The sequence below is a fragment of the Corythoichthys intestinalis genome, chromosome 15 (assembly GCF_030265065.1).
Source record: "Corythoichthys intestinalis isolate RoL2023-P3 chromosome 15, ASM3026506v1, whole genome shotgun sequence".
NCBI classification, from domain to species: domain Eukaryota; kingdom Metazoa; phylum Chordata; class Actinopteri; order Syngnathiformes; family Syngnathidae; genus Corythoichthys; species Corythoichthys intestinalis.
The window spans coordinates 5,061,730-5,084,897 of record NC_080409.1 but is presented as its reverse complement, the minus strand read 5'-3'; the positions used below and the strand labels follow the sequence as shown (position 1 = coordinate 5,084,897).

The window sequence follows — 23,168 nt, the reverse complement described above, 5'->3', positions numbered from 1 at the left end:
GTGATTTTTCTTTTGAAAATATATATTTTTTTGTTTGACAACATTTATTTTTTGATTGAATAATAAAGACACAAATGTCCAAGCCAAAATGTGGTCCAAATGCAAAATTACATTACTTCAATCAAAAAAGTTGTTTCAATCCAAAAAAAACTTGACTTAAATAAAAAAAAAAAAAAAAATTAAAAGAAAAAGTTTTCAATTACATTTTTTTGAGTTTCAAATTTATTTTGCATTTAAACACTTTTTTTTTTTTGATTGAAGTGACTTTTTCTCCGATTAAAAATATATCTTGATTAATGCAACTTTTTATTTGATTGAAGCAACTTTTTTTTGGATTGAATAATAAAGACACAAATCTACCTCCATAGGGGGCCAACTTTACAGAGATCTCAGAATCCAAACGTACCGCTATATGACACGATGAACATATCCTTCCCTATGCAACTGCCACTTTGAGGTTTTTTTTTTTTTTTTTCTTTTGGAGTCGTTGCTTTTGATGTATTTCCAAGATATTTGCCCCAAAAATCACTTTATTTACTTTGTCACGGCATTCTCCCCAAAAAATGTTTGTCGTTCCTGCGGGGATTATATCGGGCTGTCATTCGTAAATATGAGTTATTGTAACATCCCACGCCTAATCACCTTCATTCCACTAAACGCTTGCACATGCCTACAAGTCTTTGTTGTTGCATGTCAGCAGCCTGTTTGTGTATCAGTCCGACTGGAACACAACAGCACTCATTTTCCAATGATAGGCCCATGAGGCAATTAGCCCCTTCCTGGGAACGGCACACAGGGGTACGCCAGGGGAAAGTAGAATTTTGAGTAATCTTTTTCTGAGAGAATTACGTAACCTGTTGAGTGAGATTGTACAGAAAGCGAAGACATCATAGCATTATTTTGAAACACAATAGCTTCTAGATGTCCTATTTGAGCTTGTTATTCTTTCGTGCAGGTGGACCTTCAGAAGGAAACGCTGATCAACTTCCTGTCTCTGGAGGTCGGTTCCTTTTATGACTTTGTCAAACACATTTCAATAAAAGGCTGCATCCTGGTGATGGGAGGCATGCAGTGGGTGGAAAGAGTGGGCATTAAAGCTCAAGAACCCAGACAGGAAGCGGGGATCCCGTCTCCTTCCTTTAGTGTGGCCTCTGTTGAGGAGGTGGTACGAGGGAACACCCCTAACTTTTTCCACCATCAGGGAGACCTATTGCCGTTATTTGAACCGGCACCCCTTTATTAACAAGGCCGCCATACAGTCTACATGCTTGCTTAAGGGGTGTTAATATTCACATTCCAAACTTCTGACCCAAAGTCTCCTTGCAATAACTACACTTCCAAAAGCGCTCGAGGTGAAAATACTTCATTACTGTACTACATTGTAACCAAGAACAAGAAAGAATATGGTGGAGGTGATGCACTGTTATATAAGCGCCACCTCGTAAATAAATGGGCCACCTCTGCAAAAAGCTCTTTACAGCAAATGGTAAAATAAAGTATTACATTGGAAAAGGGCATGTTAAGAATACAGTGGTAAGAAAAAGTATCTGAACCTCTTGGAATTTCTCACATTTCTGCGAAAATCACCATCAAATGTGATCTGATCTTTGTCAAAATCACACAGATGAAAAAACATTGCATTAACTAAAACTACCTAAACATTTCATAGGTTTACATATTTTAATGAGCATAGCATGAAAACAATGACAGAAGGGGGAAAAATAAGTAAGTGAACATGGCTCGGTCAAAAGAGATGTCTGAAGACCTGCGATCAATGATTGTTGCTTTGTATAAAGCTGGGAAAGCATACAAAACTGTCTCTAAAAGTTTGAATGTTCATCAATCAACAGTCAGAGAAGTTGTCTATAAATGGAGAGAGTTTGGCACTGTTGCTTCTCTCCCAAGGAGTGGCCATCCACCAAAGATGACACCAAAAATTCAGCGCAGAATACTCAGAGAGGTAAAGAAGAAGCCTAGAGTGTCTGCTAAAGACTTACAGAAATCACTGGCACAGTCCAATATCTCGCACATCAACTCAATGTAAAACTATGGCCAAGAATGGTGTTCATGAGAGGTTTCTACGGGGAAGCCACTGCTGTCAAAAAAAAAACCCATTGTTGCTCGTTTAATGTTCGCAAAAAGGCACATGGACACTCCACAAAAGTTTTGGCAAAATATTTTGTGGACTGATGAAAGCAAAGTTGAATTGTTTGGGAGTAACTCACAACGTCATGTGTGGAGAAAAAATAGAACGGCTCACCAACATCAACAACTCATCCCCACCGTGAAGTATGGTGGAGGAAACATCATGATTTGGGGCTGTTTTGCTGCCTCAGGGCCTGGACAACTTGCAGTCATTATTGGAAGAATGAATTCAAAAGTTTATCAGCGTGTTTTGCAGGAAAACGTGAGGCCGTCTGTCAGACAGTTGAATCCAAAAAGAGAATGGATGCTGCAACAAGACAATGATCCAAGACACATAATTAAATCAACTTCAAAATCTTTTCAGAAAAACAAAATACACATTGTGGAGTGGCCAAGTCAATGTCCAGAGTTGAACCCCATTGAGATGCTGTGGCATGAACAAAAGACAGCAATTAATGCTAGACATCCCAGGAATCTGACTGAACTACAGCAGTTTTTGTAGAGAAGAATGGGCCGAGATTAGTCCTGAGCGATGTGCCAGACTGATCTACAGCTACAGGAAGTGTCTGGTTGAAGTTATTGCTGCCAAAAGGGGGGCCACAAAATATTATATGTGATGGTCCACTTATTTTTTTGCCCTTCTGTCATTGTTTGCATACTATCCTCATTAAAATCTGAGAACCTATAAATGTTTTGGTGGTTTTAGTTAAAACAGACACTGCTTTTTCATCAGTGTGATTTTGACAAAGATCAGATCACATTTGATGGTGATTTTATGCAGAAATGTGAGAAATTCCAAACGGTTCAGATACTTTTTCATACCACTGTATACCAATCAGACGTAACAATACAGTCACAGGAACACACAGAAGCTTGCCATCGGAAGTACTACGATTACGCTGGCCTGTTTATTCACGTGGCGCCTTTAAAGCGCCGTGAAAATTAAAGTGTTAGTCACCCTTACTCGAAAACCGTGGATTTCAACCTCTCTGCCAGGCTTTATTGACAACGGAGAACCAGAGATATGGCTGTTTTAATTTCATGGTGGGAAATGTTTTTTTCTCCACTCGAGGACACTCATACTCTTTGTACGGTTGATGTTTCATTTTGTCAGAATACGATAATTAATTTTGGGGGCCTAATACGTTATAGTACAGAATTATAATAACAGGGCATTCATGCTCTTTGGGCAGTTTTGTGTATTTTTTTGGCCAATTACAGATAATTGGTTATAATCCAGTATAATAACAACAGTTCATACAGATGTCGTGCTGAGAAAAAAATACCATTGTTTAAAAATGATCTCACTATAAACAGTTTCTCACAGTGTTACTTGAGTACTCTGTTAATCAAATACTTTTTTGACTAGTACTTGAGTAAAGTTTTGGGTGACAAATGCCCTCTCCAACTTGCTGTGTGTCTCTACCACAGTTTGAAAGCGAAGAGCAGTACAACAACAGTGTGAAGACTCTTCTGTCACGTCTACCCAAGCAGCGCTACTTGAAGTCCATCTGCGATGAGATCCACACTTTAAAAATGACCAAAAGGTACCATTCAGAAAGAGTGACATATTATTAAAGTAATATTGGGAGAAAAAAAGTCGTATACTTACGAAACTATAGTCGTTATATTACTTATTTTGACGTTGCGTGACCAGAAGTTTTTCGCGAACTTTTCTCACCAACTTCACTCACCAATTTTTGATGACGTAAGATCGATGTGAACGTAAAACTGCTTTTCTACTGCTGTTAGTAAAAACAAAGATTTACATATTGAAGTACTTTTTTGTGTTTATTTTATTCTTTTTGATACACTGCTGGCCAAAAATATTGGCACCCCTGCAATTCTGTCACATAATGCTCAGTTTCTCCCAGAAAACGATTGCAATTACAAATGCTTTGCTAGTAATAGCTTCATTTATTTTGTTTGCAATGAAAAAACAACATAGAATGAAAAAAAATACAATCATTATCATTTTATACAAAACTCCAAAAATGGGCTGGACAAAAGTATTGGCACCCTCAGCCTAATACTTGGTAGCACAACCTTTACATGAAATGACAGCGAACAGCCGCTTCCGGTATCCATCACTGAGTTTCTTACAATGCTCTGCTTGGATTTTAGACCATTCTGCTTTGGCCTCAGACTTCATAATGCCATGCACACAGTCAAGCAGTGTAGTGCCAGAGGCAGCAAAGCAATCCCAAAACATCAGGGAACGTCTGACATGTTTGACTGTGGGGACCGTGTTCTTTTCTTTGAAGGCCTTGTTTTTTTTCCATGTAAGCTCTATGTTGATGGCTTTTCCCAAAAAGCTCTAATTTTGTCTCATCTGACCAGAGAACATTCTTCAAAACGTTTTTGGCTTTCTTGGGTAAGTTTTGGCAAACTCCAGCCTGGCTTTTTTTATGTCTCTGGTTCAGAAGTGGGGTGTTCCTGGGTATCTTACCCTAGAGTCCTTTTTCATTCAGACGGCGACGGATAGTAAGGGTTGACACTGTTGTACCCTCAGACTGCAGGACAGCTTGAACTTCCATGTCCACATCTAGGGATGGTGCCATGGGCTTTACACCTATTTATGACACTGCGCACAGTAGACACAGGAACATTCAGGTCTTTGGAGATGGACTTGTAGCCTTGAGATTGCCCATGCTTCCACACAATTTTGCTTCTCAAGTCCTCAAACAGTTCTTTGGTTCTTGATTCTCTCTTTTCTCCATGCTCAATGTGGTACACACAAGGACACAGGTTGAGTCAACTTTAATCCATTTTAACTGGCTGCAAGTATGATTTAGTTATTGCCACCACCTGTTATGTGCCACAGGTAAGTAACAAGTGCTGTTAATTACACAAATTAGCGAAGCATCACATTATTTTTCAAAGGGTGCCAACACTTTTATACGGCCCATTTTTGGAGTTTTGTATAAAATGATAATGATTATTTTTGTCATTCTCTTTTTTGTTTTTTCATTGCAAGCAAAATAAATGAGATATTACTACCAAAACATTTGTAATTGTTATCATTTTCTGAGAAAAATTGAGCATTATCTGACAGAATTGCAGGGGTGCCAATATTTTTGGCCAGCAGTGTATAACTTTTATGAGAATAACTTTTAATTGTTAATATATGCTGCAGTTTTAAATTTTAAGACAGTTCAAAAACCTCCGTGAAGTTGGTCAAATGATGTCAATCGTTTGTGCTGTATTCAGTTTCCTTTGTGCGACTATCGATTTGTAAATGTGTACAATTCTTTTATATGTCAATCTGAGGTCAACCAGCCCCTAAGTTACAAGGTCTTATTCAACAAAGAATACAAACAAAGAATACAGACTTCATTTACTCACCTCTGACAGAGGCACACTGACCTAACAACACAAATGACAATCTAACTCTCGACACTGTGTAAAGTTATTGATTCAGCAACCCGAGTGTAGCAGACTAGCTGTGAACTCTCTCTCTCTTGCTCTGATAACTGGCACGCCTCACATTGCACGCAAACAAAGACCCAAAAAGGACTTCTCATAGCTGCGGGCAAAAATTGATGATCACATTTGTTGGCAACTAATTTATTAATTGATTTTAATAGATTAGTTGTCGAGCCCTTAATGGTTTATTTTTCCATTTATAAATAGTTTGTTTTCGTACTTAATAGTTTTACCGTAGAAATTCGTAAATTGATTTTGTTATGTTTTGTTATGCTGTTCTACTGCGAACCAAATGAGTCTTGTACTGTATCGGGTACATTTTGAGCAAAAGTCAGTTGATTGACACAAAGAGCACAGAAAGGCAGTTCTTGGGTGTGCATTATTGCTTCATATTCTCAATCTCCCTAGCAATGTTAAATCCTCTGTGTTTGAGCCTCTAGTGTTGTGACACCCATGAATGCCCTTAGAGATCAGCCTCAGGAGGGATTGTGGGGGATTTTCTTTCAAGACTTAAGATGCTAGAAGAAAAGGAACAGTTGGTTTAAATTTCCCGTTTCTGTGTTTGATTGTTTGACTCTGAATTGATAAACATAAAGTACTCATGTCCTGTCGGGACTTAAAACAAGTTTTTGTAACTAAAAAATGACACTGTGGAAATCCAGCAGCGTGTCCATGTAACGTCACCACCCTGCGACGTCAACAACCCTGGCGACGTACTACTTAAAATAATTTTACAAATTTTATTAAAACAAAAATTTAAGATGGGTTTTATTATCAAATTATTATAACTCATACTCAGGCTAAGTTCATACTACAGGTCTTAATGCATGAATCTGATTTTTTCGTGTTTTTCCGACTCGAGTCAGGCATTAACTTGACTGTCTGAACGGGACAAGTCGCATAGAAGTGGACCATATCAAATCCGATCTGAGTCACTTTCGTATGGAGTTCAAATCCGATCTGGGCCACATATTTTCAGAATGTGACTGGCGGTCTGAACTGTCAAGACTTCCAAATCGGAATTCATGCAGCAATGACGTCAGCAAAGAGCAAGAGGCATGGAGGACGGCAGCCATGTAGGCATTAGCGCCTAGCTTAGAGTCTGCTTTTAAGCACAAAGCGGGCTTGAGCACAGTCATAAAAAAATAAAATGAAGAAAAGAATAAGCCTTACAATTTTCGATTTTCATTCTGTGTGCCGAACGAGCAATATTTCATTATTGCACACATGGCCGAGTCGGGGCAAACTGACGCACCCACGTCATTTCACGCACACACGTCAAGGCTCGCGTGTGCGTGTATGCGTTCTGTCAGTCCATATAAACTTTGAATATAAGACTAAATGGGGATTGTTAATGTCTGTTATTTGTGTCCTCTTTTTGGAAATCAAAATATAATCACTCTGGAATGACATACGGCTAGCATGTGTAATTTGTTTTGATGCTTCTGCGCATGCGGGTCTCTTTGTTTAGTGCATCTCGGACTGCGAATTAGTGCGCATGTGTGACACTTGAACGGTCTCGATGGACTTAGGCAGTCTGAACGGGCACGCCTAAAAGACAGATATGGCAAAACGGATTTGTGCATTAGGACCTGTAGTATGAACCTAGCCTAAGATTTTTTTTTTTTAATAAGTACATATCATATAATAATTACATGTTTTAATAATTACAAATACACGATATTTGAATTGTTGGTGAGAGCATATTGATAACTTTATAGGCTACAAAGTGTCACAATATCACAGTGGACTTATTGGGACCGTTACCAAATTTTAAACCTGACACTTTTTATTCTGCTCTAGGGTGGCTGTGGTGGTCTTGTACAGCTTGAAGGATGACTACTTCAAAACCCTGCTGTGAAAACGCATTGTGTTCCCTTCCCGGACCCCTCTTGTTCTGACTGTGCAAATATTTGCCTTTAAACTTTAAGAATGAGTGCTTGCAAAAAAATGACCTTTGTTATTGTCATCATACCTCAGGTTTGTCAATGAAACTGTAGTCCCCTAAACAAGGTTTGTGGAATTAAACATAGCCTTAATACTTGTTTTTTTTTTAATTTTTTTATTTTTTTTTATTTTTTTTTTTTTTAATGAAACCAGTATTTTTTTGTAAGAAGGAGTAGGACTGAAAGCATGAATAAATCTTTTCCTCAAATGTGGTGATCAGGCCTATTTTTAACATTCTCACTTGTCATCCTTGCGTGGGCTGCATTTCTTAACAATGTCACTAAAATTTGAGCCAGAGTATTTTTTTTTCATCTATTCGCACATTCGCGACCAATAACATTGCAGGGTTTTTTTTGTTGTTGCTGACAAACATCTTAAGGGTTAAATCCACTAGTTGGCGCTTATGTAACGAGCTGGTTTGCCAAGGGAAAATACAGCAAGAAAAATCAGACCACGAAAGGGAACCGCGTGTTACCCCAAGTTACACAGCTGGGATCGCTTTCACTTTCGTGACTTTTTGGACTGTCAAATTGTCACCACTTGGAGCAGAGCTAGACTCACGAAACAAGCGCCCGTAGAGGCTCTGCCAGTCTTGGCCACTGTTTCGCACACGTCTCCTTTGTCGTCTCCGGTTGTGCTTTCCGCTTCCGGGAAATATATACGGCGCCACACCATGCTTCCATTTGTTATTTTCCGAGTGGTGAGTGCGCAACTGCGCAACGATTGTAACATCCCAAGTAATGATGTTAGAATTTCTTTGTCGTTTTTTCAAGTTTTATTTTAATCGCAATGAGGCGACTGCTTGTAAAAGCGGAGCGTGACCACGCTCTCCCTCCTGTGTGATGCATTCAAATGCTTTTAGGAAAGAAACAGTGCTCACAAAACAGACTTGGACAAACTGTCGACCGAACGTAGAATATACAGACACGCACCCCCCACACACTTTATGGCTCTTGTGGAATTGCATTTTAACAGGGTTGTCACACAGTTTAAAAGTCAAAATTTATGCTTTTAAAGACATTTTAAGACCTTAAAAATATAATTTAAGACCAAAAGATGTCACAATTTCTGATGAAGAAAAAAAAATCGAATTTTATTTCACTGTGACTGGTGTCATTTTCCTCTCATGTATCGATACATGGGGCAGGAAATCATTCTACAAAACAACTAATAAACAAAAACAAGATCTATTCATCTTTCTGTTGTGAAATGGAATGAGTTTATAGCTAATAGATGTCCAATGCATTTGATGTAGGAGGGTGGCAGAGAAAACAGTACTCCCACTTCAAATGGATTGGACATCTACAGTGGTGGCCAAAAGTATTGGCACCCCTGCAATTCTGTCAGATAATGCTCCATTTCTCCCAGAAAATGATTGCAATTACGAATGCTTTGGTAGTAATATATTCATTTATTTTGCTTGCTATGAAAAAACACAAAAGAGAAGTAAAAAAAAAAAAAATCATTATTGGGCTTGACAAAAGTATTGGCACCCTTTGAAAACTCGTGATGCTTCTCTAATTTGTGTAATTAACAGCACTTTTACTTACCTGTGGCACATAACAGGTGGTGGCAATAACTAAATCACACTTGCAGCTTGTTAAACTGGATTAAAGTTGACTCAACCTCTGCCCTGTGTCCTTGTGTGTACCATATTGAGCATGGAGAAAAGAAAGAAGACCAAAGAACTCTGAGGACTTGAGAAGCAAAATTGTGAGAAAGCATGGGCAATCTCAAAGCTACAAGTCCATCTCCAAAGATCTGAATGTTCCTGTGTCTACCGTGCACAGTGTCAGTAATAAGTGTAAAGCCAATTGGCACTGTGGCTAACCTACGCTGATGTGGACGGTAAAGGAAAATTGACGGGATATTTCAACGAAAGATCGTGCGGATGGTGGATAAAGAACCTCGACTAACATCCAAACAAGTGACAACGAGTCCAGACTCGAATCCCATAGAACACCTGTGGAGAGATCTGAAAATGGCAGTTGGGAGAAAGCACCCTTCGAATCTCAGACACCTGGAGCTGTTGGCTTAAGAAGAATGGTCTAAAATTCCAGCAAAGGATTGTAAGAAATTCATTGATGGATACCAGAAGCGGTTGTTCGCAGTTATTTTGCCTAAAGTATTAGGCTGAGGGTGCCAATACTTTTGTACGGCCAATTTTTGACTTCTGTGTAAAATGATGATGATTTTTTTTCATTATGTGTTTTTTCATTGCAAGTAAATGCATTTGTAATTGCAATCATTTCTGGGAGAAATTTTGACCAGCACTGTATTTGATTTGATGTGGGAGTGTGGTCGTGAATACAGTACGGATTTGACATCTATGGCCATCAGTGGTAGCCAATGCTAGGCAATGAGTTCATTTTGGGGCATTTGACATCATTTCCTCTTAATTTTTGGTCTGTTCCTTTTCCTGATGAAGGGTTACTTCCTGTTGATTTTGGGTTACTGAACAGGAAGTGACTCGAGAATGTCCCCAGTTGAAAAGGAAGCAGTGTTGTCACAGATTCCTTGAAAAAAAATTCCAAAATTCATTTTACCACATACCCAAAAAAAAAATGCCACATGGCAAAAAAATGCCACCTGCCAAAATCCATTTTGCCAGATGGTAAAAAATGCCACACGCGAAAATCCACATACCCAAAAAAATGCCACATGCCAAAATACATTTTGCCACATACACAAAATAAAAAAAAAAGTCACATCCCCAAAAAAATGCCACCTACCAAAATCCACTTTGCCACATACCCCCCCCCCCCCCAAAAAAAAGCCACATGCCAAAATCCATTTTGCCACATACCAAAAAAAATGCCACGTGGCAAAATAAATTTTGCCATATACCAAATACCACTTTTCGTTCTCGGCCATGCTGGAATGATTCCCAAATTTTTACACAAAGTCATTATGTTAAAAATAATAATAATAATCTTCTCACAAATCAAATATACAGTCTGAATTCACAACAAATAATGTTTCCTTTTGATTAGCTTTCCACATTGGAAAAAGAAATTAAACTCTATTCATTTCGCAGTTTCTATTTTTTTGTTTTGTTTTCATGTTTACATTCTCATTCTATATCATATATCAAATCCTTGCTTCACATACTATTTTCATGGCATAAAATGTCATGCAAATGTTGTTGTTTTTTTAAGTCAATGCAGTGCGCGCCACCCGTAGGTCCGTTGTACTTCCTCATATCAGTTGGGAGTCCACCTTCTACGGAGCAAACCAGTTTCTACTCCCATCAGATATATTAGAAAAATTGGAATAACGCCTGTAAATTGCGGACTAAGCAGGCCAAAACCTGGTCTAAAACGTCACTTTGCCTAGATTTAGTCAGCGTTCCAAAACTAGGGCCGTGAGTGGCATAGCCTTCACCGAACCCCTGAGACTGACTCACCGAACCCCTGGGGTTCGATGGAACCCAGGTTAAGAACCACTGCTTTAGATTCTGCGTTTTAAACTTCTTTATCATCTCTCTATTTCTCATTTCTAAGCAGTATACTGGTTGATGTCAAAACCGATAGGGAGTAAAATATAGATTCATAAGTTTGCAATTTTATGCATTTATTATGTGAGCATTTATCAGTTAAACAGTGAAAATTAGAGGAAAACTTTGCAAGTCGATTAACAGTGTGCGCCCCTGAATATTCTGCTACTGCCCTTAAAATTTTAAGTTAGGGTCCACTGTGCTCCTAGTAAAAAATGTTAGTCTGGAGCCCTAAAATGTGTTTCATCCAAGACGTGGGAAAGTGAAAAGTGTTTGCTTTATTGATCCTTCCAGTGAAGATTCCTCACCTTGAAGTTTATGAGTAAGCTTTGACGGACAGGCCAGACTTGTGTGCTCTCCTGGTTTTCATTAGGCTATTAAATAGATTAGAGGCTTCTTCCCCTCACATTTTCAAGGAAAAGACCACTTCTGCTGCAATTACCGTGCTTTGAATTCTTCATTTAGAACGGCAACTTCTATTCTTCAGATGAATTAACTTATTGGATGCCCATGTCAGAGATAAACATCCAATCCATTTGAAGTGGGAGTGTTGGGTATCCCACTTACATGTAGAGGTCGAACCATATGGGGTTTTCAAATGTCGATACCGACATCTATACAAATTTTCAGCCGATTGCCAATATCCAAAGCCAAGAGAGTTTAAGAGGATGTTCGCCATGCTAAATCTAATGCTAACGTGAATGCTACGCGAACACGGCAAGATAAATTTAGAGTAAAAGGATCACTCAGTAAACACCTTAAAAAGCTTACACCTTAAAGCAATATTACATATTCTCCCATGCAAGATTAAAAAAAATATTTACAAAATAGACAAGCCTGAAGTTTCCTGTAACAGCCTGCCTTCAAGTTGCTGTTAGTCAACGGCGGCGACCACAGTTGCCTACTGTACACAGATGCCTTATCAAAAGAATTTTTAAAAAACGACTCATTTGTTTGTTAATCCGCTGATTTTTTGGGGGTTTATCGTCCGATGTTGAAAAAAAGGCCATATATCGCTGACTTCTACTACTACTCCTACTTCTACTTGATTGAGGAACCCACGAACATGCAGCCCCCAATGTGGAGGTGCACCATCTTGCTAAAAAATGAAGGTTGGTTGAAGGTCATTCAGTTGTGGTGCCACATATTCAGTTAAAAGGTCAAGGTGAACATTTGCAGAAATTGATGTCTCGATGAAGAAAAATGGACCAATTATTCAATAAAAAACTTCAAATAAACACTGAATACAATAGAACAAATCTGAATAAAATATCTAAACAATTGCATTTTTAATAAATTTTTTAAAATGGTAAAATGACTTTATGGACACCCTGTATTCTTCCCCAATTGCTAAATAAATGGTATGGTCATGACAAATGACAGTCTTGTGCTAAATGGAAGATGAAATCATAAAAATGCATGTGTTCAGTACGACATGGCAAAATTACTCCATAATGGTCAAAAGTGTCGACTTCTCCTTTACTGTCGCACCTCCCGAACAATATTTTTTGTCACCGTCGTTAGTCCGGCTTTTGTCATTTCCCTGCCCTGGCTTCGGAGAATGTAAACAAACTAAGGGGCGTGACAGCTCGCCGACATGCTACCCTGAACAGAGTCACGTCTCAAAGTCTTATTTTCACTTTTCGAAGCGAAAAATCACACAAAGCTAGCCCGGATCATCTCACATGGCGGCGGGGTTGTCGATTGTCTTTCTCGATTGGCAACCCGCCCGGCGGCGAGCAAGTTACAGCTCCTTCCCGTTTTGCAGCCATTTTTAACACAAAGTTGCCATTTCTGCTGGGGTTGAAAATTTGACAGAACACCTCGCACACAAAGAGGGCAATAAACCGAGTACGGAGGGGTGTGTGCAAACAACCTGCCGGTCGTCGGCCAAGTGGCATTCGCGGTGAACAATCTGCCACAAAATGCAAGCCACCTCCGTACTAAAATGTGTGCCATGATCTCAGTATTTGACATAATACAAAATACGTTGTTTACTCACTTCCTCGTAAGTCCAATGGTCCCACACTAGTAGGGCTTGTTTTGGCCAATATCCGGGTGAACGGGAACCTTTTGAAACCCAAAAAGGCTCACATGCCTCTTCCTGGTGCAGCAACAATTTTCTGCAGCCGTTTGGCTAGCGTGATGCAAAAAACGAATAAATTTGCAAAATCAGCTGAATCCGCTGTCTATCTGCATGCTATAAAGCAATGCTGTATTGTGAGATCGTGACCCGGATGACGTCACATTCACATTCGTCCTAAACCTGAGACCGAAGCCGGAAGTCACTCATTTTCATTGTGCGGGATTCAAAAATTGAATATACATTACCGTTAGTTTGGGGTCACCCAGACAATTTTGTGTTTTCCTTCAAAGGTCACACTTTTATTTTTCAAATGAGTTGCAAAATGAATAGAAAATATAGTATATCAAGACATTGACAAGGTTAGAAATAAGGATTTTTATTTGAAATAATAATTTTCTCCTTCAGACTTTGCTTTCATCAAAGAATGCTCGTTTAGCAGCAATTACAGCTTTGCAGACCAATGCCATACTAGCTGTTAATTTGTTGAGAAGTAGAGAAAGAAGATTAGAGAAACACTCCATGCTTCCAGAAGCACCCTCCACAAGTTGGATTGGCTTGATGGGCACTTCTGGCGTACCATACGGCCAAGCTGCTCCCACAACAGCTCAATGGGTTTGAGATCTGTTGACTGTGTTGGCCACTCCAAATACAGATAGAATACCAGCTGCCTGCTTTTTTCCTAAATAGTTTTTGCAAAATTTGGAGGTGTGCTTTGGGTCATTGTCATGTGGTAGGATGAAATTGACTCCAATCGAGCATTGTCTTTTTTATTTAAAATCCTGTTGACTATGTACAAATCTCCCACTTTACCAGCACCAAATCAACCCCAGACTATCACATTACCTTCACCATAGTTAACAGATGACACCAGGCACTCTTCCAGCATCTTTTCCGTTGTTCTGCATCTCACAAATGTTCTCCTCTTTGATCCAAAGTCCAAACACCTCAAACTATGATTTGTCTATCCATAACACTTTTTTCCAATCTTCGACATTGACACTGGCGTTTTACGGGTATTATTTAATGAAGCTGCTAGATGAGGACCTGCGAGGCATCTATTTCTCAAACTAGTGACTCTTATGTACTTGTCTTCTTGCTCGGTTGTGCAGCGGGGCCTCCCGTTTTTCTTTCGACTTAGGTTAGATCTTGTTTGTGCTGCTCTCTGAAGGGAGTGGTACACAGCGTTATAGGAAGTCTTCAAATTATTGGCAATTTCTCTTATGGAATAGCCTTCATTTCTAAGAACAGATTGTCAAGTTTCACATGAAAGTTGTCTTTTTCTGGCCATTTTGAGAGTGGTCCAGATACCCAACTAGCTAAAAAAAAGATCAGTTATATAGCTTCTCTAACCACCTAAACCGTTTTGAGGTGTGCCAACATAATTGCACAAGGTTTTCTAATCATCTAATATCCTTCTAAGGCAACTAGCAAGCACAATGTACCATTAGAACACTGTAGTGACGTTTGCTGTAAATTGACCTCTTTACAAAACTACGTGGATATTGCATTAAAACCGGACGTTTCCAGCTAGAATAGTCATTTACCATATTAATAATGTATAGAGTGTTTTTCTAATTAGTTTAATGTTATTTCGATTGAAAAAAAAAAACTGTGCTTTTGTTTCAAAAAGGAGGGAATTTCTAAGTGACCCTAAACTTTTATACCGTAGTGCATAAAACGATCGCTTCCACACACATCCAAGCGGTCCATTTGATTCAGGAGCATAAAACACTGCGTGAAAAATGAAATTAACATGTTTTTTGGTGTCATACGCACTTTAAATGGATAGGATGTCTACAAGTGAGTCTACAAACACATTTCATTTCACAACAGAAGGATGATTGGATGTCCATCACAGTCAATGGCAGTGTCCGCATTACACCAGATTCTCATGTTCTGTTTGTTTCACACGTTTATTTCTCAAAATGAGTAAATGTTACAGTTTCACTTATTTACAGGCTTGGAACAAAAATAAATAAGGCAGTACTAAATATAGCAGATCGGTGTAAATGTCCTAAAATGTACAGAAACTTTGGCTACCAAAGTTCATACTCCAAAAAAAGAAAAGGGGGGAAACTCGAACTACAGTATTAATAAATAAAGCTATGTGAAAAAATAAATAGGGTACTCTTCTGCTGAACTAATTTAGACTAGCTTTTTACACTAAGTAGAACAAAAAGAACAGGGAATCATTCACACTCTTCATTTTAAAGCACGTGATCTGCTGTCAAACAAACAAAAAATCAATAGCAACCAGTTGATCAGATTTGGCATCACAATCATCTTTGTTATGGAGCAATACTGTACATTGGCAACGCTTTGAGTGGTGATTTAAAATAATTAAAGAAAAAAAAAATGGAATTCCGCTTTGATCCGATTGGTACAGCACATGGCCTCCAGCTTGAACATTGTGTGTTAACTGGAGTGATTTAATTCAGCCATCAAATCCTTGATTAGCATGTTTAGCCCCCCAAAGAAGAAAAAGAAAAAAACAGCCGAAAAGTGCTACTTTAAAAACAAAACGCTCATGTAATATATTTTGTCCAAATACTGTTTTAGTTGTATTAAGGCCATATTAGCTAAGAACATTTGGCGATTGTTACACATTTTGAAAATTATTATAATTAAGGATGTCCCGATCACATATTTTTGCATCCGAGTCTGAGTCACCTGATTTTGAGAATCTGCCAATACTTTGTCATCTGGGCGGGTGTTGCGAAGTAAAAAAACGTATATGTTGTTGTATCTTTTGGTAATGACATGGTATTTCTGGATTATTTTGTTACTTTTTAGCCGTTAATAAGTAAAAAAAAAAAAAAAAAAAAAAAAAAAGTAAAGATAGTTAGGCCTTAACGGTATTAGAAAAAATTGCCATATCATAGACTTCATAATGGTATTGACAGGTCAGATCGGTCATGTACTGCGCCTCGCATTCAAGTAGGGGGCCGCCCACATCAAGCGGAGCTATTCAAAAACACGCACGCAGCGATCTATCGCCGGATTTCTGTTGAAAAAGTACGAAAGCTGTATCTTATACAAACAGGAAGTATTGTCTCAGGAGTGATTTGTCCGAGGATTCAAGGTAATTATTATATTTTTCGTACCGTGCATGCCTTTTAAAAAACTTGTGAAAAAAATCAATGGGAGAAATTAGCCGCTACTGCATTGGCATCATAGGCCGCAATTTCTACGCAAAAAAATGCTAACTACACAGTTTTTTTGCTTTTAACCAAGAATCGAGACTGTTTTACGTCCATACCTATAAAGAGGATCCTGCCAAGGGTGTAGAGCTGGTCCACTGTTCCACGGCCGGGGCGACAGCCACACTGCTCCTCCTGAATCCGAGATTCGACTTCCCGCCGGACCCTCCTCTCCAGTACCCCTGAGTAGACTTTACCGGGGAGGCTGAGGAGTGAGATTCCTCTATAATTGGAACACACCCTCCGGTCCCCCTTCTTAAAAAGGGGGACCACCACCCCGGTCTGCCAATCCAGAGGCACTGTCCCCGATGTCCACACGATGTTGTAGAGGCGTGTAAGCCACAACAGCCCCACAACATCCAGAGCCTTTAGGTACTCCGGGCGGATCTCATCTACCCTCGGGGCCTTGCCACCGAGGAGCTTTCCAACCACCTCAGTGACTTCGACCCCAGAGATAGGAGAGCCCAGCCCGGAGTCCCCAGACTCTGCTTCCTCAAAGGAAGGAATGTCGGTGGAATTTAGGAGGTCTTCGAAGTATTCTCCCCACCGACTAACGACGTCCCTAGTCGAGGTCAGCGGTACCCCATCTCCACTATATACAGTATATACGATGCACTGCTTTCCTCTCCGCAGACGCCGGATAGTGGACCAAAATTTCCTCGAAGCCGTCCGGAAGTCGTTTTCCATTGCCTCGCAAAACTACTCCCATGCCCAAGTTTTTGCCTCGGTGACCGCCGTAGCGGCAGTCCGCTTGGCCAGCCGGTACCTGTCAGCTGCCTCCGGAGTCCCACAGGCCAGAAAGGCCCAGTAGGCCTCCTTCTTCAGTTTGACGGAATCCTTTACCGCTGGTGTCCACCAGCGGGTTCGGGGATTGCCGCCACGACAGGCACCAACCACCTTACGGCCACAGCTCCAATCGGCCGTCTCAACATCGGACGGAGGTGGGTGTTTAAGCTCTTTCTGACGGGGTTTCTGCCAGACGTTCCCAGCAGACCTTCACAATACGTTTGGGCCTGCCAGGTCTGATCAGCATCTTCCCCCGCCATCGGAGCCAACACACCACCAGGTGGTGATCAGTTGACAGCTCCGCCCCTCTCTTCACCCGAGTGTCCAAAACATACGGCCGCAGGTCCGATGACACGATTACAAAGTCAATCATCGAACTGCTGCCTAGGGTGTCCTGGTGCCAAGTGCACATATGGACACCCCTATGTTTGAACATGGTGTTCGTTATGGACAATCAGTAACTAGCACAGAAGTCCAATAGCAGAACACCACTCGGGTTCTGATCGTGGGGGCCGTTCTTCCCAATCACGCCCCTCCAGGTCTCACTGTCATTACACACATGAGCGTCCCCCAGGAGAACGACGGAGTCCCCAGAGGGGGCGCTCTCCAGCACACTCTCCAAAGACTCCAAAAAGGGTGGATAGTCTGAATTGTTGTTTGGTGCGTAAGCACAAACAACAGTCAGGACCCGCCACCCACCCGAAGGCGGAGGGAGGCTACCCTCTCGTCTACTGGGGTAAACCCCAGCGTACAGGCGCCAAGCCGGGGGGCAATAAGTATTCCCACACCTGCTCGGAGCCTCTCAGCATGGGCAACTCCAGAGTGGAAGAGATTCCAACCCCTCTCGAGAGGACTGGTACCAGAACCAAAACTGTGTGTGGAGTCGAGTACAACTATATCTAGTCGAAACTTCTCTGCCTCACACACCAGCTCGGGCTCCTTCCCCCGCCAGAGAGGTGGCATTCCATGTCCCAAGAGTTAGCTTCTGTAGCTGGGGGTCGGTCCGCCAGGGCCCCTGCCTTTGGCTGCCGCCCAAATCACTATGCACCCGACCCCTTTGGCCCTTCCCGCATGTGGTGAACCCATGGGAAGGCGGACCCATGTTGCCTTTTCGGGCTGTACCCGGCCGGGCCCTATGGGAACAGGCCCGGCTACCAGACGATCGCCTTCGAGCCCCACCCCCAGGCCTGGCTCCAGAGGGGGGCCCCGGTAACCCGCGTCTGGGCAAGGGAAACCTGAATCCGTTAATGGTCTTCATCACAAGGGGTCTTTTGAGCCATGCTTTCTCTGGCCCCTCACCTAGGACCTGTTAGCCATGGGTGACCCTGCCAGGGGCTTAAAGCCCCAGACAACATAGCTCCTAGGATCATAGTTCGATCATACTTCGACATATTTACGTAAAATAAACGCTAACTGCACTTTTTTTTTTCTGCTTTTAACCAAGAATCGTGACTGTTTTACATCCATATCTATAAAGAATTCAGGGCGTTTAAGCATTTATTCACAAGAATTTTTAACGAAAAAAGCTCTTTGTCTCCGATTCCACTCGGTCAGCTTTGACGGCCTGGCCAACAATGCAGGCCCCCTATTTATCGGCCCCACGCCCCGTCAATACATTATGAAGTCTATGGCTCGCCACTACTTTGCAGATATTCACGGGGGAGGGTAGCGGTTTCCATTAACCGGCAAAAACGAGGAATCGCGATCTAAAAAACGATAGCAGCACAAACAATTTTTTTTCCATCATAAAGGGAATGACATCATTTTTCTATAAATTTGCATCTGATGGGGGGCCACCTTCACATAGGTCGTTAGGGTCACTCTTGTAAGGTTGTAGTATTTTAAAGGAATTGATTGGCAACATTCAAAACAATGTACCATTCTAAAGCGGCATAAAATAATTTCATCTGGACTTTTAGGGATTATTTCAAAGCATATTTGTCTCCTCTTCTGCTTTCGAGATTGACATCACCGACTCATCTTCCAGATATAAATCGCAAAAGCAGACGGTTGGAAACTGTTAGCTTCTGTTTGCGCGGCAGACTCCTGAGGGAATTCTTGCAGATCATTTCAAAAAGATTTGTTCATCAGGTGGCGGGAATGTTTCAACCATCAAAAATTTGGCCCGAAGAGGACATCAACAAAACAAGAATGAATACGAGTACAGTACTGCTGTAATATACAACATACTAAACAGAAACCACACATTCTAACGCTATAAAGCCCGCTGGACTGTTACAATTTGGTGGCTACAAAGCAGTTCTTTTGGCCTCCCTGCTAATTGTACTGGCATCTGCTCCACTAAGAAGGGGCAGCATGCTGTAACCCCCAAATCCAAACACGGTCTCCCCTCTTTCTACTCAGAAAGCAGGCAAGAAAGGTGATTAAGTTACACTTGTTCTTAGTTTAAGTCTGACTGAGGAGGCTCAGCGATTGTGCCGTAAAGCCGTGTGTGTGTGTGTGTGTGTGTCTTGCCAGCACCTCTGGACAATGTCCCTGCTGGAAAAGGTCCAAACACACAAGAAGGGTCACATTGTGTTGTTTCTGTTGCGAACTTGGGGTGTTTTCTAGCCACAAATGTTAGATGTGGTGAGCAGGCGGCCTCCATGGGGTATGTGTCTGTGTCTGTCTGCGCATGTGCGGATGCATAAATGACCATGAACGACAGCAGTACAAAAGAGAGCATGAGGCGGCGCCCGGCTCCTGTCCGCCGATGTTAGCGCGCCGTCCAGTTGTTTGCCAGCTTGGCTCTAGGGATGGTCATCTTGTCCGCGCAGGGAGAGCTGGTCTCGGGGGAGAAATGGATCCCACAGTCGTTCTTCACGTTCTGAAACTTGTTCTCCTTGGAGGGCTCCATATAGACCACTTGGTTCTTGTTCACATGCTTCAAGATCACCGTCTGAAAGGACAGAGGGGAATGTAAATATGAATATGGCCAATGACCTGAACAAAACATCCAAATAATCCCACCTTTTTTGGAGCACTGTAGCAGGACATCTGCACCCACTTCTTTTTCTTGTTGATAAGCAAAGCAACAATGAGGAAGATGATGATAGCCAAGAGGAGACCTGCCAGGATCCAGGCGGCTGACTGGTAGATGACGGCCATCTCTGTTTGGTTTGGGTAATTTTCACCCAAAGCTGTCTCATCTGCGAGAGGTGTGCAAATACCATCAATCCAATGTCAGACATTAGTACTGAAGTAGATGTCTTTTCTCGTAGGCACCGTCTGTTTGCATTACTCTCTGCACAACACACTTAATATAATCAATGGGGAATAGTATCATTTCTCCTATTTACTGTTTTACGGTTTGTATTACTCTAATACACCCAGTAAATAGCACTTATACCATAGTTTAAGGAGAGCAAGCAGAATATAGGGCATAAGAGATACATGACGCCTTCTTATCAGGGAACCACTGATTGACGCTGACAAGCCCACTTCTGCACCACCAACTCTCGCAATCAGTTCTCCCGGACAGTCCAGAACAAATGGTGGGACGCCCTGTCCCAACACAAAGAACACCGGAGAATGCCCGATATCCAACTTATAAGACTCCAAAAGCCCTTTTGACGTTGAGGTGGAAAAATCCACAACACTCGATGCCCTGACAACAGTAACTCCCGAATCCTCCTGTCCAATCCACAAACAAACAATAATCCTAAACAACGCCCAAACACACCCTTCTTCTGCCCACAACCCGCCCTGCAAGAGCCTTCAAAAAGTGTTTAACTAATCCTTGTTATGTTTTCTCGGGAACCTTTTGTTGACTTGGTGTCCCTTAATCCTCGCCTGGGTCCCTGTCTGCTGTATGTTCGCTGTCGACCTGAATAAATTGTCAACTTGTGCTTCGAGGCCTTGTTCCAGAATTCAAAATGGAGCCAGTACAAGGGGTTCAGACTAAGGTGAACGCGCAGAGTTTGGCCTTATTGCCAGGTTGTCGGGGTCTCGTTTGCCCGGGTTGTTGGAGCTGCGCCAGCGCGGGTCCGGCGGTTCAGCTGGTGTGTTCCGGCAATTTGGCTAAAAGGTCAGATGCCTTCCGTACTTGACAATACACTAGGGGCGTGCCAATCTAAGCCACCCCACGATTCGATTATGATTCAGGGTGCTGCGATTTGATTATTAAACGATGATCATGGTATTGACGATGATCACGATTATCGATGCATCAAGCATTATCAATTAGTAAAGTAGCAAAACAAATTCATGTCCATTATTTATTTAAAATATTCTAATGATTCAACAGGAACGATGGAAACATGCCCATACAACAAGAAACCCTTTTTACAAAAAAGTGCAAAAACGTTAACCATTCCAAAGGCAGTACGTATTTCTCAACATGCCTACAGTGGTATGAAAAAGTATCTGAACCTTTTGGATTTTCTTACATTTCTGCATAAAATCACAATCAAATGTGATCTGATCTTTGTCAAAACCACACATATGAAAAAGCAGTGTCTGCCTTAACTATAACCACTGAAACATTTTCATATTTTAATGGGGATTGTATGCAAACAATGACAGAAAGGGGAAAAATAAGTAAGTGAATCATCACATTTAATATTTTGTGGCCCCTCTTTTGGCAGCAATAACTTCAACCAGACACTTTCTGTAGCTGTAGATCAGTCTGGCACAACGATCAGGACTAATCTGGGCCCATTCATCTCTATCAAACTGCTGTAGTTGAGTCAGATTCCTGGGATGTCTGGCATGAATCGCTGTCTTTAGGTCATGCAACAGCATCTTAATGGGGTTCAAGTCTGGACTTTGACCAGGCCACTCCAGAACATGTATTTTGTTCTCCTGACACCATTCTGAAGTAGCAGCAGTTGCAGCATCCATCCTCTTTTTAGCTTCAACTGTCAACAGACGGCCGCAGGTTTTCCTGCAAAACATCCTGATAAACTTTTGAATTCATTCTTCCATTAATGATTGCAAGCTGTCCAGGCCCCGAGGTAGCAAAAAAGCCCAAAAACATTATGCTCCCCTTTATACAAATCAATAATCCTTGATCGCAGGTGTTTAGACAGTTCTTTTGACCGAGCCATGATGCACATCAGACAATGCTTCTCATCAAGACAATTCTTACCAGGTGTGTGTTTTATAGTGGGCAGGGCAGCTTTAAACCACTCATCAGTGACCCGGCACACACCTCACTTAAATTGTTTAGTAAAAATGGTTTCAATTGTTCTTTAAGTCTCCTTAGGCAGAGGGTTCACTTATTTCCCCCCTTCTGTCACTGTTTGCATGCTATCCTCATTAAAATATGAAAATCTATGAATGTTTGGGTGGTTTTAGTTAAAGCAGACACTGTTTTTCCATCTGTGTTATTTTGACAAAGATCAGAACAAATGTGATGGTGATTTTATGCAGAAATTAAGGTTCTGATACTTTTTCATACCACTGTATACAACACAAAACTAACCTCAAGCTGCTCTTTTTCACCAAAAGGTGCACATACATTAGCTGTTTCAAAGGCAGTACTTATTTTCTCTCAACAATACAGTAGAATTTACACTGGTGGAATGAATTCCACATTTTCTGGAAACAAAGTGCCTTTAGAAATAAGACTACATTTCATCAATAGATTTTGTTTCCAATTAACACAACTTGAACCTACTGCTGGACAACTGAAAGGCAAGGGGCAACGAATGATCTCTCTTCCTTTCTTTTTCTAAAAAATAACTTGCTAACAGAAGAGGATTGAAAGTTCAACCGCCCGGTTCTTGCCTGTCTCATACACAAACTTACAGTGGTATGAAAAAGTATCTGGAACTGTTGGAATTTCTCACATTTTTGCATAAAATCACCATCAAATGTGATCTGATCTTTGTCAAAATCACACAGATGTAAAAACAGTGTCTGCTTTAACTAAAATCACCCAAACAGTTATAGGTTTTCATATTTTAATGAGGATAGCATGCAAACAATGACAGAAGGGGGAAAAATAAGTATTATAAAATATTTCTATTTAAAATATTTTGTGGGCTGATGATACCAAAGTTGAATTGTTTGGGAGGAACACACAACGTCATGTGTGGAGGAAAATGGAACAGCTCACCAACATCAACACCTTATCCCA

General features: G+C 41.1%; 2 protein-coding genes across 2 annotated transcripts in view; one reads left to right on the top strand and one right to left on the bottom strand.

Annotated features, from left to right (window-relative positions):
- Positions 1-7,723, top strand: part of eif2ak4 (eukaryotic translation initiation factor 2 alpha kinase 4) — a 119,692-nt gene extending 111,969 nt beyond the window's left edge. Inside the window, exons 37-39 of the mRNA XM_057858810.1 lie at positions 956-1,000; positions 3,577-3,692; positions 7,375-7,723. Coding sequence (XP_057714793.1) covers positions 956-1,000; positions 3,577-3,692; positions 7,375-7,432 — 219 coding nt within the window. The 3' untranslated portion in view covers positions 7,433-7,723. The remainder of the gene's footprint in view (positions 1-955; positions 1,001-3,576; positions 3,693-7,374) is intronic.
- Positions 7,724-13,578: 5,855 nt separating this feature from the next.
- Positions 13,579-23,168, bottom strand: part of crim1 (cysteine rich transmembrane BMP regulator 1 (chordin-like)) — a 127,475-nt gene continuing 117,885 nt past the window's right edge. The window contains exons 14-15 of the mRNA XM_057859292.1: positions 20,057-20,235; positions 13,579-19,985 (exon numbers count right to left, since the gene is read on the bottom strand). Coding sequence (XP_057715275.1) covers positions 19,803-19,985; positions 20,057-20,235 — 362 coding nt within the window. The 3' untranslated portion in view covers positions 13,579-19,802. The remainder of the gene's footprint in view (positions 19,986-20,056; positions 20,236-23,168) is intronic.